The sequence below is a fragment of the Cyphellophora europaea genome, assembly GCF_000365145.1.
Source record: "Cyphellophora europaea CBS 101466 unplaced genomic scaffold supercont1.2, whole genome shotgun sequence".
In the NCBI taxonomy this organism is placed as follows: Eukaryota; Fungi; Ascomycota; class Eurotiomycetes; order Chaetothyriales; family Cyphellophoraceae; genus Cyphellophora; species Cyphellophora europaea.
Window position 1 is genome coordinate 2,348,653 of NW_008481808.1, and position 22,549 is coordinate 2,371,201.

The 22,549-nt window shown below is 56.3% G+C and overlaps 8 protein-coding genes across 8 annotated transcripts; 2 read left to right on the forward strand and 6 right to left on the reverse strand.

Moving 5' to 3' along the window:
* Positions 1-162: 162 nt before the first annotated feature.
* Positions 163-2,150, forward strand: HMPREF1541_02396 (uncharacterized protein; the record flags this gene model as incomplete). The annotated part of the gene is made up of 7 exons (XM_008716751.1): positions 163-538; positions 586-690; positions 751-987; positions 1,037-1,183; positions 1,233-1,474; positions 1,535-1,756; positions 1,884-2,150. 7 exons carry the CDS (start codon positions 163-165, stop codon positions 2,148-2,150), a joined length of 1,596 nt encoding a protein of 531 aa, XP_008714973.1.
* Positions 2,151-2,704: 554 nt separating this feature from the next.
* HMPREF1541_02397 (uncharacterized protein) lies at positions 2,705-3,930 on the reverse strand (the record flags this gene model as incomplete). Its single annotated transcript, XM_008716752.1, has 2 exons — positions 2,705-3,384; positions 3,435-3,930. The coding sequence occupies 2 exons, from the start codon at positions 3,928-3,930 to the stop codon at positions 2,705-2,707; spliced, it is 1,176 nt and encodes a 391-aa protein (XP_008714974.1).
* A 1,144-nt stretch (positions 3,931-5,074) lies between these two features.
* On the forward strand, positions 5,075-6,215 carry HMPREF1541_02398 (uncharacterized protein; the record flags this gene model as incomplete). Its single annotated transcript, XM_008716753.1, has 2 exons — positions 5,075-5,802; positions 5,864-6,215. 2 exons carry the CDS (start codon positions 5,075-5,077, stop codon positions 6,213-6,215), a joined length of 1,080 nt encoding a protein of 359 aa, XP_008714975.1.
* Positions 6,216-6,378: 163 nt separating this feature from the next.
* HMPREF1541_02399 (uncharacterized protein) lies at positions 6,379-8,208 on the reverse strand (the record flags this gene model as incomplete). Its single annotated transcript, XM_008716754.1, has 1 exon — positions 6,379-8,208. One exon carries the CDS (start codon positions 8,206-8,208, stop codon positions 6,379-6,381), a length of 1,830 nt encoding a protein of 609 aa, XP_008714976.1.
* Positions 8,209-9,871: 1,663 nt separating this feature from the next.
* HMPREF1541_02400 (uncharacterized protein) lies at positions 9,872-11,724 on the reverse strand (the record flags this gene model as incomplete). Its single annotated transcript, XM_008716755.1, has 2 exons — positions 9,872-10,268; positions 10,409-11,724. 2 exons carry the CDS (start codon positions 11,722-11,724, stop codon positions 9,872-9,874), a joined length of 1,713 nt encoding a protein of 570 aa, XP_008714977.1.
* A 1,082-nt stretch (positions 11,725-12,806) lies between these two features.
* HMPREF1541_02401 (uncharacterized protein) lies at positions 12,807-15,015 on the reverse strand (the record flags this gene model as incomplete). Its single annotated transcript, XM_008716756.1, has 2 exons — positions 12,807-13,863; positions 13,910-15,015. 2 exons carry the CDS (start codon positions 15,013-15,015, stop codon positions 12,807-12,809), a joined length of 2,163 nt encoding a protein of 720 aa, XP_008714978.1.
* A 592-nt stretch (positions 15,016-15,607) lies between these two features.
* On the reverse strand, positions 15,608-18,112 carry HMPREF1541_02402 (uncharacterized protein; the record flags this gene model as incomplete). Its single annotated transcript, XM_008716757.1, has 1 exon — positions 15,608-18,112. The coding sequence occupies one exon, from the start codon at positions 18,110-18,112 to the stop codon at positions 15,608-15,610; it is 2,505 nt and encodes an 834-aa protein (XP_008714979.1).
* A 434-nt stretch (positions 18,113-18,546) lies between these two features.
* HMPREF1541_02403 (uncharacterized protein) lies at positions 18,547-21,309 on the reverse strand (the record flags this gene model as incomplete). Its single annotated transcript, XM_008716758.1, has 1 exon — positions 18,547-21,309. One exon carries the CDS (start codon positions 21,307-21,309, stop codon positions 18,547-18,549), a length of 2,763 nt encoding a protein of 920 aa, XP_008714980.1.
* Positions 21,310-22,549: the final 1,240 nt, after the last annotated feature.

The window sequence follows — 22,549 nt, forward strand, 5'->3', positions numbered from 1 at the left end:
GCTCGATACAGTAATTTTACAATGCCGATACTCCATGCCTCGGCTCAATGTCGACCACTCACTGCCCCCTCCCAGACTGTCGACGCGTCTGAGGGTGATACTACAGAGCTTTCTGGTTCCAGCATGGCTCCCTGATCTTCGAATCATCGTTCGCAAACGGATATGGCTTCAGCAGTTCCAGTCATCATTGGCGTGGCCGATGTGGTCAATCGATCCACCAAGGTCGAAGATGCCCGAGAGCCGGTAGACCTGATGCACCAGGCTATCATTGATGCGATCAATGACACCGGTCTCATAGCACAGGCCACTACCCTCCAGTCAGCTATCGATAGCATTGACATCGTCAATACCTGGACTTGGCCGTATCCTGACCTCCCTGGCCTTCTGTCTAAAAAGCTGGGCGTTGATGCCAAACATCGGCTTCTCAGCCCTCATGGCGGCAATCAGCCTGGCTTGCTCTTCGATGAAGCTGCCAAACGAATTACACTCGGACAGACCAAGGTGGCCGTCGTTACTGGCGGCGAGGCCCTGGCTTCCTGTATGGTACCCAGTCCCGGCATGTCTCGTGAGTGTTGACAGTCTTAGTGACGGCCTGTGCTGCGGCCAAGAAGATCCCACCCCCTGGCTGGTCCCAGCCCAGTCAGGCAGTCTCCAGCGTCTTCTCGCCTACCACACGAGAACTCAAGGATAGTACGTCCTTCTCCGATGACGTGGTCAAAGGCATGCGCAGCAAAGTAACCAGGCCGGCAGATCTCGGCTCAATTCATGATATAGGAGCGCCCATTCATGTGTATCCGCTGTTCGAGAACGGCTTTCGAGCACACCGCAAGCAGTCCATCCGTGCAAACAACCATGAATCCGCCAAGCTGTATGGCCGGTTCGCCAAAATCGCGGAGAGCAATCCCTATGCCTGGAACTATGGCAAGGAGGTGACTGAGGAAACCATTGCCACAGTCAGCAAGAAGAACCGCATGATTTGCTTTCCTTGTCAGTCCAAAGAAGCCACCCCGGGCTCTTGCTGGCTAACATTTGTCAGATCCATTGCTAATGAATGCTTTTAACACTGTCAATCTTGCCGGAGCTGTCGTTCTGACATCCACGGATTTCGCAAAACAACTCGGCGTCGACCAAAGCCGGTGGATCTACCCCTTGGGTGCGGCAGGAACACAGGACAGTGGCGACTGTAAGCAGTCGACTCTCCCTCTCACTTATGCATTACTGACGATGGCAAGTCTGGCTTCGACCAAACTTCCATTCTAGCCCTAGCATATCACGCTCCATCGACGCCGCCCTGCAAGTCAGCAACCTCCAGAATTCCGACATCGATCTGCACGACATCTACAGCTGCTTCCCCATCGTGCCCAAATTCGCCGCAGACCATCTCGGCCTCTCCACAGATGGCTCACAAAAATCACTCACCCTTCTGGGCGGCCTCACCTCCTTCGGCGGCGCCGGCAACAACTACTCCATGCACGTAAGCGGACCGTCCTTGCGCTTCGCGCCAAATTTCGTAAATGCTGATCCTTTTTCACAGGCAATCACCGAAATGACACGTCAACTCCGCACCAATAAGGGCCGCAACGGCCTCATCCTCGCCAACGGCGGCGTCGCGACCTACCAGCACGTGCTCTGCCTCTCGAGCCAGCCACGGCCCACGGGCTCCCCATACCCCACCACCAACCCCCTACCAGACACCATCACCGACGTTCCCGTCCCATCCATCGCCGACATCGCCGAGGGCGAAGCCATCATCGAGGTAAATTACCTACCTTTCCGAATGTCACCCGTAGCCCTTCCTCCTCCCACCCCTTTCCTCCTTCCTCGTCCTTCCTCCCCCCATCCTCGCCCCATCCTCCCTCCAAGACTAACACTCCAAACACAAGACCTACACAGTCGAATTTACCCGCTCCGGCGCCCCCTCGCGCGGCCACGTCGTCGGCCGCCTAACCTCCAACGGCCACCGCTTCCTCGCCAACCACGCCGACGCCGCCACCCTGCAGCAGCTGTGCAGCACGGTGCGCGAGCCGATTGGGCGCGTGGGGCACGTCAGGCCGGATGGGGAGCGGAAGGGGAGGAATTTGTTTGCCTTTGCTGCGGCTGAGGAGGCGGAGGGGGGTGAGATGGAGAGGAAAGGGGTAAGTCGGCTTTGAGGTGAGTTGCTGTTCTTGGGGCGGGGGGTTGTGTTGAGTCGAGGCTGGCGGCTGAGGCCGGCGTGTACGAAAAGTTGGGTGGGAGGGGAGATGATTCCAAGAAAAGTGAGCTTATAGGTGGGCCAGTACGTGATTGAACGAGAGGGCTTCGATGGCGAGTATTGAGTGACGCTTTGCCCAACAACAAGCCAGCTGGGGCTATCCGCGGGTAACATCTTGTTATTACCTCTTAGCATACTTCGTTCAGCTGCGACTGATGTATATACTGTGTGCATCGCCCGCAGCTCACGACTCTGGAGCTAAAGTTCTGGCCCTTACTACATCATTGATGCCAGGTCTGCGGCGCTTCCTTGGTGATCATTTTATACATTACTTTGCTAAAGTCTTCGCAGGCTGCACAGACGGCCGCAGCCTAATTTATAACTCTCCCTTACAGTACGGCTGTATATGGCTGCAAAATGCATGTACTGGCCGAACGCTGTCCAGCTCTTAAGTTCCATCTGGCAGAGCGTGTTTGTTTGTGTATGTAGCCTAGACACGCGAGTGCTACTCATTCAATGATGCGCGAACAGCCTCTCCGGGCAGCAGCTTGCGTCGTGGCTGGAGCTGCCGCAGTGTAGGCAGCGACGGGGGTTGAAAAGCGAAGGCGATGGCGGTAATGGTGCAGTCCTGCTGCTGCGTGGCGGAAATCTGCGGTGGTGTGGAAGATCCAAGAGCGCGTCGAGCTCATCATCGTCAAGGCCCGGCCATGGAATAGAGGAAGTCGAGGCGCGCTTCTTGGTGGCTTGGTGGGGACGTGCTGGGGAGGAGGCGACGTCGACCTGTTGATCTTGATAACCATTGGTGTGCGCCAAGCTAGCTTTGATGCCCTGCTGAGCAAGTCGTGAGAGCAGCTGGTCCTTCTGTGACATTTCTGGAGGCTGATGGTATGATGGAGGATCGGTGGGAGGCGAAGCATGGGTCGCCAAGGTTTCCGCCTGCGTTTCGGTCCTTAGAGAGGACCGCACTATCTGAGTTGTGTCGGGTTCTTCGACGGCTATGGTTGTGCGATCTGACGCGTGAAGGACCCGTGGCGGACGCAACGCGATCTGCGCCATGGCAAAGTCGCCCCCAGCAGATTCAAGGAAAGCGCGGAATGGGATGATATAAGCAAGAGGCATCAGTTCCTGGCCAGCCACAACGTAGCCGATCACAGATTGCTCCCACACCACCCACGAGCCTGAGGTGCCGCGCGCTACGACGGTATTAGAATCTGACCACAGTTCGGAAAGTGTTTTGACTCACATAGCGGCTTCTGTAAGCATATCTGTGTTACGGACATTTCCAAGTCATGTAGGTGCAGCCGTATAAGACTCTGTCCAACTGTAGCCATTAAAGTGCCTTGCGAACCTGCTAGCACGTAGACTTCGGTGCCAGGTTCAGGCATGGTAGGTTGTATGTGTTCGATCATGACCAAGGATCCAGTTCGAGGATCAACATATCCATTCTGGAGTGCAGGGCTGGGAGTTGCTAGCTTCAGAAGGACCCAGTCGGCAAAACTTTGGTAAGGCATATCTCGCGTTGGAAAAGGACACGACACTTGACCACTAATGATTGAGCCCATCGGCAATGCTGTACCGGAATCGTCGCCGGGCTGTGTGTACCCTACAGGTAGGCGTCGCATAGGCGCGGAAGCAATCTGATCACTGAAGTCCCTGAACAAATCCTCCTCACCGGAATCTGATTCACTCCAGTCGGACTCAAGGGATAGCGAGGAGTTGAATTCTGGTGTCGACGCCATGGGAGCCCCCATCGCGGAGGCGATCTTATCCTGGTAAAAGGGGTGGGCCACGGTTATGGCAAATACCTCGTCGCCAACCCACAAAAGTCCACCCAGAGTACAGATCTGGACCCCCTGCAGTTTGATTGCAGCACCGGTCAGATCACTGCAGCCTTGCGGTCCTGATCTCGGTACAACGACGCAGTTGGCGGTCCAGCTTATAGGCCGTGTAGCTGCGAGACGATGTGTAAGCTCAGTCTTGCTAACAATCACCTTGCACGGAAAAGGACAGAGCTTCATAGATTCTTGATTTCGGAAACGTTTCTGTACTTGACGTCTGAGTCGTTCTTGATGCTGGTGGGTATCGCAGCGTGCGTCGTTCCAGCAGATGAGGACGAGGCACGGACGAGCCCGGGCAGCACCATCGTGTATCATCTGCAGAACTAAGCATCTTCTGTCGCAGTATTGTCTGATCCATGTCCAAAGCTCATGCTCGACACGCTCTTTGTGCGAATCTTCCCATAGGCGCAATTGCTCGAACGGGATCCGCATGGTAGGGACGACGAAGCAAGAAGTGGCAATTTTGAAGGCTGGGCAGCCTTCTACGTGATATTGGGTGTCATTGGTGGTGCTGGAGTCGAGAACAAGCGGGATGGATCGATCAGGAAGTTCTAGCTCATGCCCTGCCTTTGGAGTATGTACAGGGACCTGGAATGACTTCAACTGGAATATCCTGCTCAGCGGTGAGTGCTTGGTTTCGCGAGGCTGTGGCTGCTGCTGCTGCTGCGGCTGATCCGACAACGTGGTATCAGGGCGGGTCTGCTCCATCCCATATCCTTCGGAAGGGTCGCGGTCAACATAGAGATCCAGCGACGACAAAAGGTGGGTTGAGAGGAGCAACGCGGGAGTACATGTGCGTGACCAAATAAGGCGTGGCCAAGATTGATGCGTCGACACTGGCGGCTCGCCCACTTGGACGATCTCGTCACGCAGAGCACCAATGACGTTGTAGTACCTAGGCGAGGCGTACTTTGAGGCGGCCAGATGCCGACCATGGCGCAAGCTTAGGGCTGCGGCAGCATGCCTTGGCACCAGAAAGCCCTGGCCATATTAATGCGAACAGGGCTGGAGCGAGTTTACTGCTTGATTGTCTCGAAATCGCATTATGTCGACCAGTCTTCGCCTCTTGAGCGAGAAACCGTCAGACTATGATAAGGCTGAGCTGTTGCATCAGTGTCTTTTCAGTGCTGTTGCGCACAGTCCCCATTTATTGCCTGAAAAGTTCAACGGATACTTAGCGTACTACCAACGCGAGCTGGAGATCGCTCATCCTCACAAGTATGCCAGAGCTCTGCAGCATACGTGGGGGCCATCGGTTGGGCGCCATGCCGATCTTCTCGCGTGTCTCGTCCAAGTCCGGCGAGATCAGAACGCGACGCGAGAGGAGTTGGTCCGACGGTTGAAGATTCAATATGCGGCCACGGATGAGGACGAGCTGCAGCGCCTGCTCGAGCTGAGCATGCGAGTGGGCTTCTTCTTGAATGTCAGGCAGCACGATGGAGGAGGAGGAGGAATGCTCGACTCGCTCAAGAGCTTCCCAATCCAGTGGAGTCCAGACACGCCTCTCAAGGAGCTGATTGGTCGGCAGTTCCCGCGGTCCAAGTGGAGGCTCAACGCCAACGAAAGTCGACTTCATCCTCGCTTTACCGCTGCCTTCATGGTTCAGGTCTGCAGCCTGGTCATCGACTGGACCGACTCCCTGGCCGATCATCTCTATCTTGACCGGCAAAGCAACACTCTGTACCTTTTCCCGCACAAGTCATGCCTGGCAGCATTGCTGCACCATACAGATTGGACTGCGAGAAAGGCACGTCACCCATCTACACCTATTTCGTAAGCAAGCACATCACCGTTGTGTCGACCACTCCCTGGACAGGGAATTGACAATGAGTAGGGCGTCCCTTCCTAAAGCAGTGCTCCATGAGACCGTTCTCTCCCTCAATCTTCTTTTCCCGCACTGGGATCGTGCTTCCAACGAGCTGCTCAAGCAGCACAGGCAGGACTTCCACTGCCATCCACCCTACGAAGGACCTAGGACCTTGAACCTGATGGAGTTTGATATTTGGCGCGATCGTCTCCTTGAACTTAACGATGTTGTCTTTACTTCGCCTCCTGCCAGCATCAGGCAACTCTTCCTTGACCGTCGCAGCCCTCAGCAGTTCTGGACTTTTTGGATTGCTATTCTCATCCTTTTCCTCACCGTTGTCTCGACTGTGGCCTCAGTCTATCAGGCGGTGAGGTCGTGACGGGAACAGCGATTCGCGACATCGACAGCCCTGTTCCTAGACTGATGGGACAATGAAATGTTTCATTGCTATGGTTGAAGAGCTTGAACGCTAGGCCTCATAATCCGCCTTGAACCTATTGAAACCAAAATACGAGACGAACGAACAATATTTTGGCTCGAAACTATCTGGCCAGCCGTTTCATCGTCTCCGCTTGGCTCATCACCTCATCCGCGCTCTTGGGCTTCTTCAACCGTTTCTCACAGCTGTCACGCCACTCGCTTGCCAGAAACACACCGGCATCAGCATGTCGCCGCAGGTCCTTACGTGCCGAGTCCGACAATCCACCCAGACCCAGGCCCAACGTCGCATCATAGACATTCGACCACACATCCTTGGCCTCGAAAAAGCGATAGTGGCCCTTCTTCTCATCTCTCTGCTTCGTTAGCGCGCGGATCAGAGTGTCGGCGTGGTGCCATCTGAAGCCCGAGGAGACATTGTTGACGCCATGCTTGGTATAAAGCGCCCGAGAGTTCTTCTCAGCGCCGGCAATGTTGCCCAGGTTTAGTTGCGTGTATGCCAGCAGAGCCAGCACAGCGTCATCGCTTGGGTCTGATGTCGGAGACCCTGGCCTTCGTGGTGGGAACTCCATGATGAGATCGTGCACGTCGTTCCACCGACTCTGCTGTATGTGGATGATGGCCAGAGTCCACCCAATGGTGCGTTGGACAGACTCGTCAAGATTTCTTCGCTGCGACCAGGTTTGCTTGAGGAATGACGTGGCCTTCTCGTCGTTGCCGCCCTGGTTGTACAGCTCTACCCCCAGGCGTGCGGCCGTAGCAAGCGCGTTGCCGGACAGTGCGGCGACTCGATCCGGGTACACAACCTCAAAGGTTTTGGCTGCGGCTGCGGCTTCCCCTCGCTTTTCGAAAATACCGATGATGGTGAAAGCCTTGTCTTCCATGGTTTCTCGGAACGAGCGAGCCACCACGTGCCGCCACCGCCACGCATTGGACAGTTTACTGACCGCCAACCTGTTCCCTTTCTGCTCAGCGTAGAGCTGGGCCAAGGTCACGATGTTTGTGAGCGACCATTCCCGGTCAGCTTCGCTCATGGTATCCAACCCAACAAGCGGTTCGCTCCGAAGGTGCAGCCCCTCGGCCTCCCACATTTGGTCGTCTTTGCCGCTCTTCCTCAGAACCTCACAGAGAAACAACTGTGCCTCCCTGGTCTCTGCTTGCGTGACACCTTCGTCGACAAACAGCTCCTTCCTCCGTCGCAGCACATGCCTAAAACCGGCCTCTGCCTCCTTGTACTTCTCCTGGTTCAAGAGCGCCCTGCCCTTGGCCAACTCGAACTCGAGCTCTCTCGCCTCCGCTGCCCGGGCACCACTCCGATCATGCCAGCTTCGTCGCTGCTTGGCCTCTTGCTTCTGAAGGTCCTCTAGCTTGGCATACTGGTCCTCAGCGGCGCTGTTCTTTCCGACGGCAAGGTATTGCTCCGCGAGGCGTTGGCGCAGTGACTTGATGGTGCTGGTGTTGGTCGACAGCGTCGCCTCTTGCTCCTGGACGGTCTTGTTGCTCGCCGCGAGGGTGGCGCGCTGGGAAGCTACCTCGGACTGGGCGCTAGCCAGGAGCTTCTTGCACTGTGCAAGCTGGCGATTGACGTCGTCCAGCTTGACTTCGAGAGCATGGGCGGTGGCGGCGGCGGCGGCATCGACGGTGGGGGTGCGTGGCGGTGTGTACGGGGATGACGGGCGATAGGTGCCTGGGCTGAGGTGCGCATGGTGCGGGCGTGGTGACGTGGGCCGGTTCCAGGGTCTCAGTGGCCCCGAGATGCCACACTGCGACCTGAGGTACGCGTTGGCGCTGGACAGTTGATTGAGAGCGAGGCTGATCTGGTGCGAGGGTTCCCACTCTCGGAGGTTGTGAGCGAGATCGGAGTCGGAGAGGGCGTCGACACGCTTGCAGAAGTCGCTGAAGGGTGTCACGGGGACGCCCTGGTAGTGTGCCATGGTGATGGCGGAATGTTCAATGGATAGTGAGAATGTATGCAAACAGGGTGACAGCAGTCAATGAGGAACAAGGGAAAGAGAGAAGGCCTAAGGGGGGAGAAACAAGGCGGCGAGTCAGAAGCAGCAGTTATAGGGAGAAGGTGACTGAGGAAGGGAAGACAATCAGCACTGCCTAGCTGGTGAACGGATTGTTGTCAGACAAGACAAGGACGAGAGGCATCGGAACGAAAAGCAATCGGTGTTCGGCGTGGAAGTGCCACCTTTACTTTACAAGACAGAGTCCCGACGAAGTCATCGATCAAATGTGCGTTTTAGACTGTTTGTATGCTGTGGTCACGATGTCCATTCCAATCAGGGCCTGTTTGGGGGATTTTGGGGTATTACTGGGGGGGGCGGAGGGAAGAGGACGCAGTCAAACAGGCAGGCAGGCAGGCAGGCAGACATGGGGCCTAGCTGTAGCGGAAGCGGATATGGTAGGACAAGGCGTTTTAAGCCAATGCTATGAATCTGCCTGGCCTGGCCTGGGCCTACCTGGACGGGGATTGGTGTGTGGCAAGGGGGAGGTGGGGTGGTGCATGGCGCAAGGGGTGGGGTCGACCGGTGGGGTCGAACGGGCTGGCTGCCTGGCTGCCTGGCTGCCTTGTGTGCGAAAGTTCCCAACGACGGAAGAAACACTCTTGCCCCACACGTTCGCTGGGGCGGGGGAGGGGGTTTGGAAATGGATACATGGTTTGGATTTCTGTCTGTCTGTTTGTCTGTCTGCCATATCATATTGGAACTTATCTGTTGGCGGAGGCAAGCGGGCTTAGCCATGGCGGGACGGAGGTGGCCTGTTTACACTGTTTATACAAGTGTCTCGTTTCCAACAACGTAATTGAATGATGATCAAGAAGAGGAGGACCTTTGGTATTCGAGTCACCATCACACTGACTAAACAAGCAGCTCGAGTATGGAGTGGCAGGTGACTGGACTGCCAGGCGGAACTCGATCTTCCATTTAGGCCCCTGCAGGTAACCTGGCTTTGGGGCCCCCGGGAAGTAGGTAAAGAGCCAAGACTAGGCGGCCACCAAACACAGGCACTGCCGAGCCTAGCGCTCTGACCCCACGTAAGGCAGCCACCGCCGGACCTTGTGCTACGTGCCTAGTACTGTACTGTACTGTGTAAGCTAGCTGTCCACGACAACTGCCCAAGTCCACGGGGGATAATCCAGCTTTCTTATTCTTGTAGAATGTCTTTGAATGGGTAGTATCAGATGATGAATTCGCCTGACACAGCAACAGCAGTTCTTAGGTCTTTTTGCAACTGCCACCACTATCACCTCACCTTGGGCAGTGCTGTATGCAAGTACAGCTTGCTAGCCTGTCCCAGAGGCATGGCATGGTATGCCAAGAAGACCAGTCAGATATCATTCGGTCAAATTCTAGATCATGCCTTGATTCCGCCAAAGACTTGGGGGAACCCGGTCTCTTTGACTCAGGCAGTGACTCACCCCATACACCTCCTTCCTTGTCTCCCTCCCTGTCTCCCTCCCATTCCTCCTAGACTACCGAACGAAGGCCTTTGTCCAGCAGCCAGGCTTCTTCCGCTACGGACACGGTGTCGTTCCAACAAGCTGACCTCCCTCACAGATCGTCCGTTCCCCCTTCTGCAATACCTCACTACTCACCTCTTCCCCCCATCAAGCCCCCCAAACACCGTCCCGCTCACCCTCTCCGGCACCGCATACCACCACCTCCCCACCCACTCCGCCGCCCTCTCAAAGCACTCATATTTCCTCCTCCGACTCTCCTCGGTCTTGATCCACTGATCGGGAAACTGCGTCCAGCCATGCATCTCGCCCTTGACATGGACGACCTCCAAATCCTCCTCTCTGCCCGCGTCACGCACTTTCGACACCCACTGCTGACTCTGGTCGCTCAAGCTGTCGAGTTCGGGGAGAACCAGAAAGATCTTGGCCTGGGGGTGTAGGTGGTCTTTGATGGAGGCGAGCCCAGGGCTGGCGCGCACGTCGCCGCGGCGGGAGATGGGGAGGTATTTGGGCATGAGTTCGTCTTCAATCCTGAGGTAAAGGAGGAGCATATAATGTCAGTAAAGTTTGATCTCTCCCCCCTCTCATCTGCGCTCTCTCTGTCTCTCTCTGTGTGTGTATGGGGGTGGGTGGGGATGTGTGTGAAACAGCAAAAAAGGACAAGAACTTACTTCCACCTTGCAAAGAACCCCGTGGGCGGATCCAAGCCCTCCGGCCTCGGTCGCTCGTCGGGTAGCAGCCGCGCATCAAAACTCGGGTAGAACAACACGACCGGCAGCGGCCAGCGGAACCTACCACGCGGGAACACGGCGTCCCAATCCTTTCCGCCATGATTCGGGTCTTGCGGGCTGTCGACCACACAGTTGAGCGCCAGATTGCCGCCGGAGCTGAAGCCACTAACGGCGACGCGCGTGGTGTCGAGATCTAGCCACTCGGCGCCACCATTGGTGGTGATAGCAGGAGCAGCAACACTGGGACTCCTCCCCCGTTTCTCTTTGTCTTTTTCCTTGTCTTTGTCTTTTCGCTGCTTGCCGAAGCCCATGGCCGCGGCATGCTGGCGGATGTCCTCGCGCAGCACGCGACCCCCTGGGCTGTCGGCGTCCAGCACGGCACGCACTACGTCATCGGCATCCTCGTTGGCGGCTGGGAATGTTGCGTAGGGGCCTAGTCGGTAGTCGACGGATATGACGACGCAGCCGCGGCCGCGGTCGTTGATGGAGGTAGAGACCTGGCCATCTTTCGGGACAGGAGTCTCGCTGCCGTTGTTGCTGGAGGACGGGGCACTTGAGAGTGCCTGCGCCATGTACGCACAGAAGGGCGCTTGCTCGGATGGGGAGCCGAGGATGAAGGAGCCACCGTGAAAGTCGATCAGCACGGGCAGACTTAGAGTGGGTTTGCGATGGCGGCGCGAGGTTGGGTGTAGCTGGTTGGGTTTAGGTCCGGGCCGCGAGATGGAGCTGCTGGTGGTAGAGGGGGATGATAACGGTGTTGCCTCGAAACTGCGGCGGGCAGCGGCCGCGGCGGGAGAGAGTGTCGTTGACGACGTCGGTGTGTTCGCGCCGGTTGTGGTCGGGGTACCGTGTGAACTGCTGGGTCGAGGTTTCTCGATCTCATGGACGCTCCGTGCGCGGGCGGAGGTTGGCGTGGCAGTGCCTGAAATGCCTCCAGGTCGAGGGGAACTGCCCCCAGCGCTTCTGGCCCTGGAGGAAGAAGGCGTCGATTCCGGCGGCGTGTCCTCCGTAGGCGGCAATTGCAAGAAGATATGCACAGGAATGGAGTGGTCGTGCGGCGGACCAGAGGGCAGCTTCAGCACGAACGGCTTTGGCCCATCGTGGCCCATGTAGTGAGAGGTGACTGCCGACGGGACGATGCGCGGCAGGGACACGAGGGCTTTGCGCCACGTGGTAGAGAAGGAGTGAGAGAATACGGACGACTTCTCAGCGCGGTCCTGGCTGGAGCTGCGGGAGGTGGTCTCGTCGGTCGCCATGGTGTGCGTGTATGAGTAGGTTGCGGGACGGGCGCTGTTGGTGCTACTGCCGCTGCTCTCTATCAGGACCCCTTCCACCCAGCCCAGCTCCAGGGGAAGTTGCCGCGCCGCCCGTCGAAGACGCAAATCAAGATATACGTGCCCAGGGATGCGTATGGAGGCTTGCCCCAAATCCACTCCGATACAAATAAATGCACTTTTTAGGCCTTATCCGTCGTTGCTTCCCGAAAAAATCCTTTTTTTCGACCTGTCTATCAAGTCTCAAACGAGACACAGACACAGACACACACACACAAAGACACACGCCGCGCTGAAACCGTAAAGGAAGGGGGGACGAGGGCCACGACCAAGCTTTCAAAGCTTCTGACTAAATTTACCAATCATGCATTCGATCATTGCATTCCCACTCTTTTCTTCACATGTCCATCCCGACAGCAAAGACAGCAGCTTTTCTCCCAATTCCAAGATGAATCAAGGGGTCGAGACGGAGCACAGCAGTTTCTACACAACCGTGTCTCTCGCCCAGAAGCTGCGAATGCCCTGAGTAGGTACCGTCCGTGACGTTCCAACGCCCAGAGCGGGGTTGCCCGATACAGCTTAGCGGGGCGTTGGTTTTACTGCCTGATTCACGTACTGTAATGTGTAATTTCTGACGTCATTTTTCGAGAAAATGTGGCTCGTGAAGCAATTGTAACATATAACAAGTACAAGTAGCTGTGTGCTAAGTAGTAGGTAGGTAGGTAGGTAGGTGAATGTGACCAGGATGTCGATGTCGGTCTTGGTGCGGGTAATAATGCCCCCAGTGAAGACCGGGCCCAAGGTACATGGGGAAATGGTGCTCTAGACCTGGGCGGCTTGTCCGTGTAGAAACTGACAGTGGGTATACTATAGTCCAATGCAGGAGGAGGAGCCTTGAAGTCAGTCATTGGCCATTGTGAAGACGGCAACAGAGAGAAAAGCGAAGCAGATCTGTAGCTGATTAGGTAGGTAGGTCTTGAAACCAACCCCGCCTCACTTTGGAAGCAGAACAAACCTCCTCAACAGCATCGCTCCCGAGCGCTCGCCCATCACCATCATCCAGATCACCGCCCGCCTCCATTCCCATTCACCCGCCCACTCTTGGCGCCACCGCCGCCGCCATTACTCCCTCCCAGCCCAAGCGCCTTACACTCATCGCAATACCACTTGGCGCTCTTAGGCACGCTCTTCAAGCCGATACACTCGAGGTGAAACCACTCTCTGGGACACTGCTCATTGTCGCACGCCACCATCTCGCCGTAGCTGCCCGTCTGACAGTAGCAGTAGCGCTCCTCATCCGCGCCCTCCTCCTCGCCTTCTTCGCCTTCCTCCTCCCCACCCCCGACCTCCATCTCATCCGGCGTCGCCGACGTCGTCGTGCTCATCATCATCATCTGATTCTCCGCCTCCTCCTTCATCCGCGCCGCCATCTGCTGGCTGCTCTGCGGTGCCGCGATGCTGCCGCTCTTCTTGTGCATTCGTTTGGCTGGCAGACCTTTCGGGGACAACGAGTCGTGCAGTCCGTCGTACTGAGCCCGCGGCCGTACCAGCCGCTTGTTTTTGCTGTTGTGGTGGCTTGCTCCGTTCCCGTTGGCGCTGGATGAGTCGGCGTCGCCGAAGCTGCCCACCACTGGTGTCGACGTCTTGGATGCCCTGCCACGCCCAACGCGGTCCATATTCAGTGCCATCACACTCGGGCGAGGCGAGTTCGCACGGGTGGAAAGCTTGTCGAGATCCGGCTTGGTTTTGCTGGCACGCCGCTCCAACAGCGCCGACGCATCACCGTTGGATGCGGTTTCGTCTTCAAGTATGCGGTCCCGCCTGGCATTCGTGCTCTCCTTTGCGTTATTTTTCGCTTCACTGTTGCTCTTGCCCGGCGCCGCGGCCGTGCTCTTGACATCGGGCGCGCTCGAAGACGCGAGGCCGCTGGGAGCCCGCTGTGAGGACGAGGACGAGGGCGGCTTGGCTCGAGAGGTCTCAGCTTGTGACGAGTTCTGTCTGGCACGTGCCGATACAGGACGAACGGTGCCAAGGGCGGGGCTGCGCTTGTAGGCGTCCTTGCCAAAAGTGCCCGCAAGAGGGGACGAGGCAAGCTTCGGCGAGTCTTGTGCAGCATTTACTCTGCTTCGGGTCAGTGACAGCCTTCCTACTGGGGCAATAGACGTACCTTTTCCTCGCAACTGTCGCGCCACCCGCAGGCGCCTTTCGCTTCTTGGTGTTATCTTGCTGGCTCGGCTCGCGAGACATTGCTCGTCCGCCCAGCGCAGCGCTCATGCTCTTCTCCATAGCTCCGCCACCAACTGCTTTCGCTGCCTTCTTGCCCTTGGCAGTGATGCCGAGCCCGGCCACCTCACTGGCACTATCCAGATCCCTGCGCTGGGTCTCCTTGATCGCCTTTTTCTTTGTAGCTCTCACATCTTCGGAACCTTCCACAGCCTCGTTGCGGTGCAGTCGCTGCTTCGCCTTGGCCGCGACAGCCTCTCTACGGCTCTCGCTCCTCTGTGCGACCTCATTGTCGTGGATCAGAGCCAGACTCGCGGCCGCCTCTCGTCTCGTTGTGGGAGCCGTGGTCTTTTTGGTAGGGTTGATGTCGGTGTAAGCCCAGTGCTTGAGGCTACCGAGTCTGGCTTCCTCCGAAATTTCGTCCGCGATATGAGGCCAAACGGTATTCAAGCGGCGAACCTGTCGCGACAGCTCTTCGTTCGCGTTATTAATGACATGGTTCTTCTCGTCCATCGTGACCATGAGTTGTACCAGATTATGACGAAGCGCTGCAAACACCTGTCGCCGGTTGGGAGTCGTAGAGCTAGAGGACTGCTTCGACAATTGTGAAACGGCATCGGCCGGCACACCAGTGACACTGTTAGCAGCGCTTATATGTGGTTCGTCGGTCAGGTTGGTGGTCGAGGCGGCCGTGCTGGGTGGCATTATGGGCAGCGGCGCAGTAGGCTTGTCCGCCTTGCTGTGCTCGAGGAGTTTTTGCAAATTCTCTTCTGGCTGCCATGCTTTGGCGTCCACCTCTTTCAAAAGTGACGTGTGTCTTCTGTAGTCGCGTGGTAGGGCCGTGATCGCATCTGAGAAGTGCTGGATCGCCGGGTAGAAGCCGTGGGGTTCGCTACCACCCTGAACCGAGGGGGGTGGATTCGAGATGAGTGAGTTCTGGCGCAAGGTCGAGCCCTGCGTCTTGGACGTTCGAGTGGGATTGGTGCGGGTCGTGCGCGAGTTACCACGCAGGTTGGAGGTCCCGAGGACGGTGGTGTAGGTTGTCGCCATGGTGGCTGTGGGAGGGAGCTGTGTGCGATCGTCGACAGAGGCAGATCAGTCGTTGACGTGCCCTATATGGGCTGCTCAAAATTGACGAAACTCTGCCACAGCTTTGTCGCGGACAAGCACAGCACGGGCTCAAGTTTTGAAAGGTCAATGGCACCTGAATAGAGGAGACGAGTGGACGAAGTGGTGGTGCGCAGTCGAGACGCCTCTGCGCGAGCGATTCGGATGGAGAAATCGGCCACGGCGAAACATGGGGCCGACGCAACATTGCGCGCCGCTACGTCACCGCTCGGATAGGGGCACTAAGCCATGAATCTCAGGCAGTAAATTCGTTGCTGTTGTCAGCCACCAGCATAGCGTCTTCTTAGCAGAGACATCACAATGGAGGACAGACTACGTAGATCATAACTGTCATTGCATTCGGGGCACCAACAATGGCCCATCATAAGCTGTACTCAGTTCCCCAACGCCTATCAATACACACCCCATCCTCGCAAGCTTTCCACAAGGTTGATCAAGAACAGAATGTTCGTGAGTCGTGCGTCTTCATGACCCTCTCCAATACGCGTTGATAGCGGCACTACAAGCTCTGCCGTCACAACCACCCCTCGTCTCTCTTCGGCATGACATCGAAGCCGATCTTTGGAGCCGGCTCAGCGTTCTTGCTGGGACTTTTCTTCGGACTACTACTCTCGCGGGGCGGTCCAGCACGGACATCTTCCACCTCCCAACCATCTGCCTTTGCAGCAGCCACCCAAATCTTGAGACCATCATGCACACCGCCATAGAACTTCTCCTTGCAGGTTCGCAGACTACTGCCCATGGCCTTTTCCCATCCCGACTGCTTGAGATCGTTGCGCAACGAGTTGCGACTATCAGCATCATGCAGAGATGCAAGAATGCCATTGAGTAGGTCGAGGTGGATGGCAAGGTACTGGGTTGCCTCCCACTCGACACCGCCAACGTAAGGAGCCGCGGGGTGCGGCGGTCTCGGGGCTGGAAAGTGCTTCTGCATATAGCTCAATTCGGGATTGCTGTTCTCCAGAATCGGTACGACATTCAGATGGTGAAGGAAGATCCAAAAGACTTCTTTGGTCACATTGGTCACTTCCTTGCTCCACACGCGGTAAGGTCGGGACATGTGCATCTGCGAGACGAACTCGAGTGTCTGCTTGCCCTGCTCAGGAGCTGGATCTTGCAAAAGTCCCAAAATCTTTCTGGCACGAGCCTCGAGCTCATGTCCTGGTCGAGACTGCGCGGCGCATAGGTGAGCAAACAAAAGTGAAACGACCACTCCCCGAGTATTGTACTCGGACGGTCCTTTCCTCTCTGGGTCGAAAAGCATGGAGAGTAAGCAGGGAAAGAACTCGTCCTCAATCTGCGCAAATCTCTCCATGGCCAGCTCGGTCGTACACAGGGCTTTCAAGCAGAGCAGCGTCTCATGCAACAGATTATCCTCGTGCTCTTCCCGCCATTCGACCTTGGAGATCCGGTAGAAAAGTTGGACAAGTTCATTCATGCCGCCCTTGGTCACGAAAGTGTCGGTCCAGGTAACTGACTCGTTACGGAGTAGTATGCGAAGCTTGTGAAGCTTGCCGACTTCGACAAGCGATGGCTTCTGCACTTCACGCAGGTAGTGAATGAAGTCGCCGGGAGTGGTCGCACTGTCAGGTGCAGCAGCAAGCGAGGCTGCGGACCCCGACGAGCCTAGTGAGCGAGCAGAGCCTGGACGGCTAGAGCTCATGTCAACCGACTTTGGGCGCGTCTTGCTCCGCGAGCGCAAAGAACTGCCTTTCTTTTCTTTTTCAGCAGGCGACTCGGCCACATCGCGTTTGCTGAGGGTCAAGATTCGGCTTCGAGTACGGGAGCGCGACCGAGGTCGCTTGCCATCCTTACCATCACCGTCCTCACTCTTGGGCCGCTCGTCTTTCTTGGTGGGACTTCTGCTCGTTCTCGCCTCGGCAGGAGTGGAGGTACTTGAGGAATCACCGCTCCCACTGCGTTCGCCCCTCATCAATGCGGCCTTCAGCTCGGGCTTTAGATTCCGCATAGTGTTACGCATGTTGTGGGGGATGTTGCGTGCGTCGAGCACCTTTTCGAACTGGTCGTCTAACTCCTGCGGGCTCAGTGGCTGCTGTGTGACTGGTGTGGACGGTGCAGACTCCTTTGACCGCATGTTGAAGGTCGCAATTACGTCCAAGACCCTTGAGGAACGCTTGCTCTTCTCGGGGCTAGCCTTCTGCAGACTTGACTCCTTCTCCGGTACTGCAGGTGTCACTCTGGACGAGCTGGGCCGACTACTACTCTGATCGCGGCTCTTTGGTCGCTTCAGTTCCGGCACATCCTCATCCAAATGCTCGCTGAAGATTGAGCTCCGGCTCGATTTGTGCTCCAGGAAAGGTCTCTGTGGTGGTTTGTAGTCTACCGGGGAAGGCCCGTATCCATAAAAGTTCCTCTGCTCATGTGGCCGGAATTCAGAGTAGTCCCTGGGTGTGTACAGACTGATCTCCTCTTCAAGCGATCTACCCACGGCTTGCGGATACTGTATCGAACCATCGCTCTTCTCTTGCGGCTGGGTGGCGAATTGTCGCCAGATAGGAGTCGGCTCGGGAGCCGCCAATTTTGACGGCGAGACATTCTCTTGGTTGCGAGCTGGCTCTTTCAGATCCTTCCTGGACTTCTTCTTCAGCAAGCCTGCAAGGTTGGTCGATGACTTCTGCTTCTTCGGGCTCGAGGTTGCCGACCGATCAGCGCGGATGCCGTTGTCCTCGGCTTGCCGACCCATGATGAGGTCTCTCAGGGAGACAGAGCTGCTAGTCTTCTTATGCATGGGTGGACGGTTCCCATCCTCCTGTTTGGTCGGCACCTTGGTGGTGGATTGCGGAGGACTCAAGCTGTTGATGTGGCGTTCACCCAGCGGGGAAGGACTAGTGCAATCATTCTGAGGCGATCGTGAGGGCTTGGTTGGACTATTGTCCCGTCGTCGACCGCGTAGCACATCTCCAACCGAAGGTGCTCGGGTATGGTTCTTGCGTGGGGACGACGACAAGACATCGGGATCTTCGTAGATCTGGGCAGCTTGCAACACGCTGGTAGCCATGTTGACGAAAGAGATGCTGTGCTAAGATATGCTTGTACGCATTGCTGTCAATCGAGTCGAGAGCTAGCAGTGTGTCGCTGGGGAGAGTTAAGAGGTTCGTCAAGATGCAGGTCGTGGCGGGTCGCTGTTCCCGATCGAGTGACTCCCACGCGCCATCTGGTCGGCCCGGCAACCACCGTCCGCGACCCAAGCTCCTATAGCCTTGGCACGAACGAGGAATGCAAGATATCGCTTGGAAAGAAAAGAATGCGTTCATCACTCGATCTATTATCACATTGCTGCTGCTGCTAGGCTCTCATCGTAAATGCTTATCATCGCTACTCATTTACCATAGTATACAACATCAACCAACATGCTTTGCGCTTGCAAGACTTCCAGCCGCCCAGACACTAGACATCGAAAAACGTACAATGAGCATTTAGATGGTGTAAACCTCACATGATGCCCTGCCGCCATCTGTCGATGACAGCCCGCTGTTGCGAGTTCAGCGGAGGGCCCATCGGATCCGGCATCATCATCCCGTAAGCATTCCCAACCATCGGCGAAGCCATCTGCGGCATACCTCCGTACATCATCGGTTGTGAGCCATTCATACCCCGATTCATGTATGGCGAGTGATTGTAATATGGTAGGCTCGCCAGGTGCGCCGGCACTGAAGGCATAAAAGAACCTCGAGGTTGGGTAGTCGAAGGCCCAAAAGTACTCGTACGTGCCAGGTGCCCTGGTGGCCCGCCCTCTGTCGGCTGTCGCAAGCCAACAGGATTATGCTGCAGTAGATCGGCCATACTGTGACGCGGCTTCAGTTCCGGCCGGGCAATCTTCATGGCTTCTTCTTTGAGCCGTGCCCTTCGCTGGCCGAGCGTCTCCTCTATGTCGGGCGTCTTTGATGCAGGTATCTCCTTGACAGCAGCATCTAGGCCGAGATGGCTGGCAACGTCCGAGGCAAAGTTGCCGGCAGACACCTTCTCTTTCTCTTCTCTCATGCGCTGTCGTCTCTGTGCAAGGGTCTCCCCCTCCTGCTCCTCCACGTGCGCATCAGTCATGCCTGGCAAATCAAGCCTGAATTTCGACGCTTCATCGTCGTCAATGTTTGATCTCGGTGGCGTCATAGTTTGCGGAGGCTGATAAGGCTCTCCCCGTAGCCGCGCTCGTCTGTGGCTAAGAGGCTCGTTGTCCTCCATCTCCCTGCGTTCCATAAGACCGATCGGGCGATTAGCGTTGACATGCTGAGCTCTGTCCTTTTCGGGGAATAGCACGCCCAGAGGGACATCTTCGTCATCAAAGTTCTCTTTCTCAGCAGCATCAATATCCTCCCAGGCCAAGGTGACATGTTTCTGCTTCCGGGACTTCTGCTGCAACTGTGTCACAGCATCAAGCTCAAGTAGCGTGGAATGCATACCATTGGGAAACGCATCCGCTGCGGTGCGAGTCCGCTGTTTTTGCTGTGCCTTGCGCAGCTGCAGCTCGGCGAGTAGTGTCGTGGGGGCTCCGGAAAATCCAGGCTCATGGTCAGACTCGGAACCCTCACTCGGCCGATCTTCATCTCCCGGAACTTCTCGTGGGGTGGGAAGTTCATCCGCACCTGGAGCAATCGACCGCTCAGTGGCAGCCTCAAGTTCATCTCCACTTAATGCGCCATTGTGATCGAGAGGCGCCGACTCTCTCGAGGTGACGCGACCGTGCGAGAGCTTGTCGCTGGATTTCCGAGACTTCAAGATATTGCTCAGTGAGCTGCGTCTCTTCTTGGTAGTCTCGACGTCAATCTGAGTGCTTTTACGCGAAGTCTTCTCGCGTCCGTACACCTCTCTCCCCAGCTTGCCAACTATAGGATGATCTGTAAAAGCAGAGACAGGTGCATGGGCAGCTGCATCAAGGATGCTGTCTAGCGTTTGCACAGCAGAGCCATTTTTGAGCTGTAGGTTGGGCGAGGTGCTTTGTTGATCAAAGAAAGCGCTAGCCCTGAGCTGAGGCGGCAGCTTCAAGGTGGCGCGAGGGTCAGACGTTGGAGGCTCCTCGCCATCCAGCCACATCGCTGATTTCCTCATCTCATTGGGGATCAAGCTCATAGCTTGTTGCCGCCGCTGCTGTTGCTGTTGAAAATTGGTCTTGGACAGCTTGGCAGGCAGATTCAGCATTACTGGAACAGGCGCAGGGTAGTAGATCATAGATTCGCCAGGTTGCGCTTCCCGGAATGCTTTCGAATCTCTTGCTCGGGGCGGATGGCGCAGCGGTATCTGATGCCGCAACGAGTCATCCCGGTTCAAGGAGCCGTAATGCGTGCCATCGAAGTCAGCAAACGCGGCATCGGCTTGTTGGAACGTGTCGCCCGACGCGGCTGAAGCAGGCCGATCTTCGGGAATGCTGTCTGCAGGGACGGCGAGGTGGTCCGAGTACTCTCCGCTCGCGCGATGTGGCGAGAGTGGACTGGGCTCTAGAACCATATCTAGGGGTCTTCCCTCAAAATCTGGCTCGGGCAGCTGCTGTCCCAGTTTGCTGCTGCGGGACGTTTGACGTTCTACAACACGAGGACCAGAGCGAATGGAGCCTGTAGGAGATGTGATGTATGCTGAAGGAGAATAGCCACCTGAGCGGGCAGTATGGTTGACGCCGACGATAGAGTTCGAGAGGGATATTGTGGACATGACACGATTTCCGTTGCCATTGCGAGACGAGTTGCCGCTGGCCGCAGACGAACGGCGCTCTACCCGTCTCTGGTCCGATTTGACTCTTCGGATCTCATCGTCGAGACTTGAAGTCATGCTGAGACGCTCAGCGCTCTCTTCAAGCCGTTCCACATTCTTCAAGTATGCCCCTTGCAGAGACTGCAGGTCCGGGGTAGGGTGTTTGAGCGGCAGGTGCCGACTGACAGATGCAGTCCTTACAGGAGGCTGGTCCGACGCTAGGGGGTCGTCATGGTTTGTGCCAGACTTTTCTTTTCTAGGAGTTCGCGAGTAGTCTTCGTATTCATCGTCTTCGACCATTTCGTAAGAGGGCGCAGACGACGTGATTGACTTCAGGAGGCCACCCACGCCGGGGGCATCATTGGTTGCAGGACCGACGAGGGCCACTTCTCCAGACAACGACTCGAATTCCAGGGAGAGAGGACGGTTGTTGGATACTCTGGGGAGGGTCGGCGAGGGAGTATCCGCGAGTGCGGGCTGGTCGTGTTCAGTCTGGGCTACAGAAGCATACGCCATGATGTGAGCCGTGCTGATCGCAATCGGTAATCTATAAGTGCCACAAGAGATCGGGCAAGTAGCGCGTGCGGCACGCGCAGTACATGCTGCGACGATCAAACAAGGATGGCAATAATAACACGAGGGAAAACACACAGAAATCCTGGTTAACAACTGCACCAACTTTCCTGGCACACGAGAAGGAGTGGAAAGATCGGGGTGGTCGAAGTTGGGGTCGATCAATCATTTGATCAATCACGATGCCCGTTGCCCACCAGCGCAGCCTGGGCCGGTAGCCGTTGGGGGGCTCCCCGTTGTAGGACCGCATGAGAGACGCTAGCCCGCAGCTAAAATCCTTCTAAGGTGTGGCTGCCACCGCGGGAGCTATCGCCAGGAACTCCAATGGATTCTGCAGCCGGGCACTTTAGCAACTCGTTTAAGCATGGCCCGTGACACCTGGGCCCGTAAGGTCTCGGTCGGGTCCCATCACAATACCTTGAATCCGAAAATAACCCATCTACAATATTTTCCCATATTTTCCCTGCACCGTATATGCACGACTGTCTCTGATATAGGAGTTGGCAACGTAGCGATCACTACACCTGCCAGACTAAAGTAAGACAGGATGGCGACACCCTCCCCAAACTCTGTCGCCGTGCTACCCGTTTGAGGCGTTCGCAGCTGAAGCACTGACACTTTGCTTGGCTCTCAGCATAAGGCGAATGTAGCGCTTCCGCTGATATTCAGCCCTAAACTACTCCTACTCTGTACTTGTGCACACCTTTGCGCAACCACACCCTCGTCTTATCTTTGTGTAGCTCCGGGCTATCGGTCGGCAGTCGTTATCTCATTGTCATGCGCCAGCATCGGGCGCAATAGACGGTGGGCATAATCTCCTCAGCCGAAATTCGTGGCACCTTTCTCGATGCAGCTCGCCAACGAAAGCGTAGGTCGTGAGCCTGATACCTTATCCATAACCCGGTCGGATTAAGCCCACCAGGAGCTTGGCGCACGGGGTAGAGCTATAGTGCGCAATCCAGGGCCATTTACTATCGCTGACGCGGAAGATCGTGAGGCACGGGCAATCTCTGTTATCTCACAGCGCAAACTAGCACAAACTGGTGGTTTCAAGCCAAGAAAAAAGAAGATGTAAACGCTGTTGATTCAAGGTCATGACTGGTCTGCTGTACAAGGGTCTGATACTGTGCTATCATTTTCATGTCTGATACACGATATCAACACTGGTGGCAATCGCTGTGTG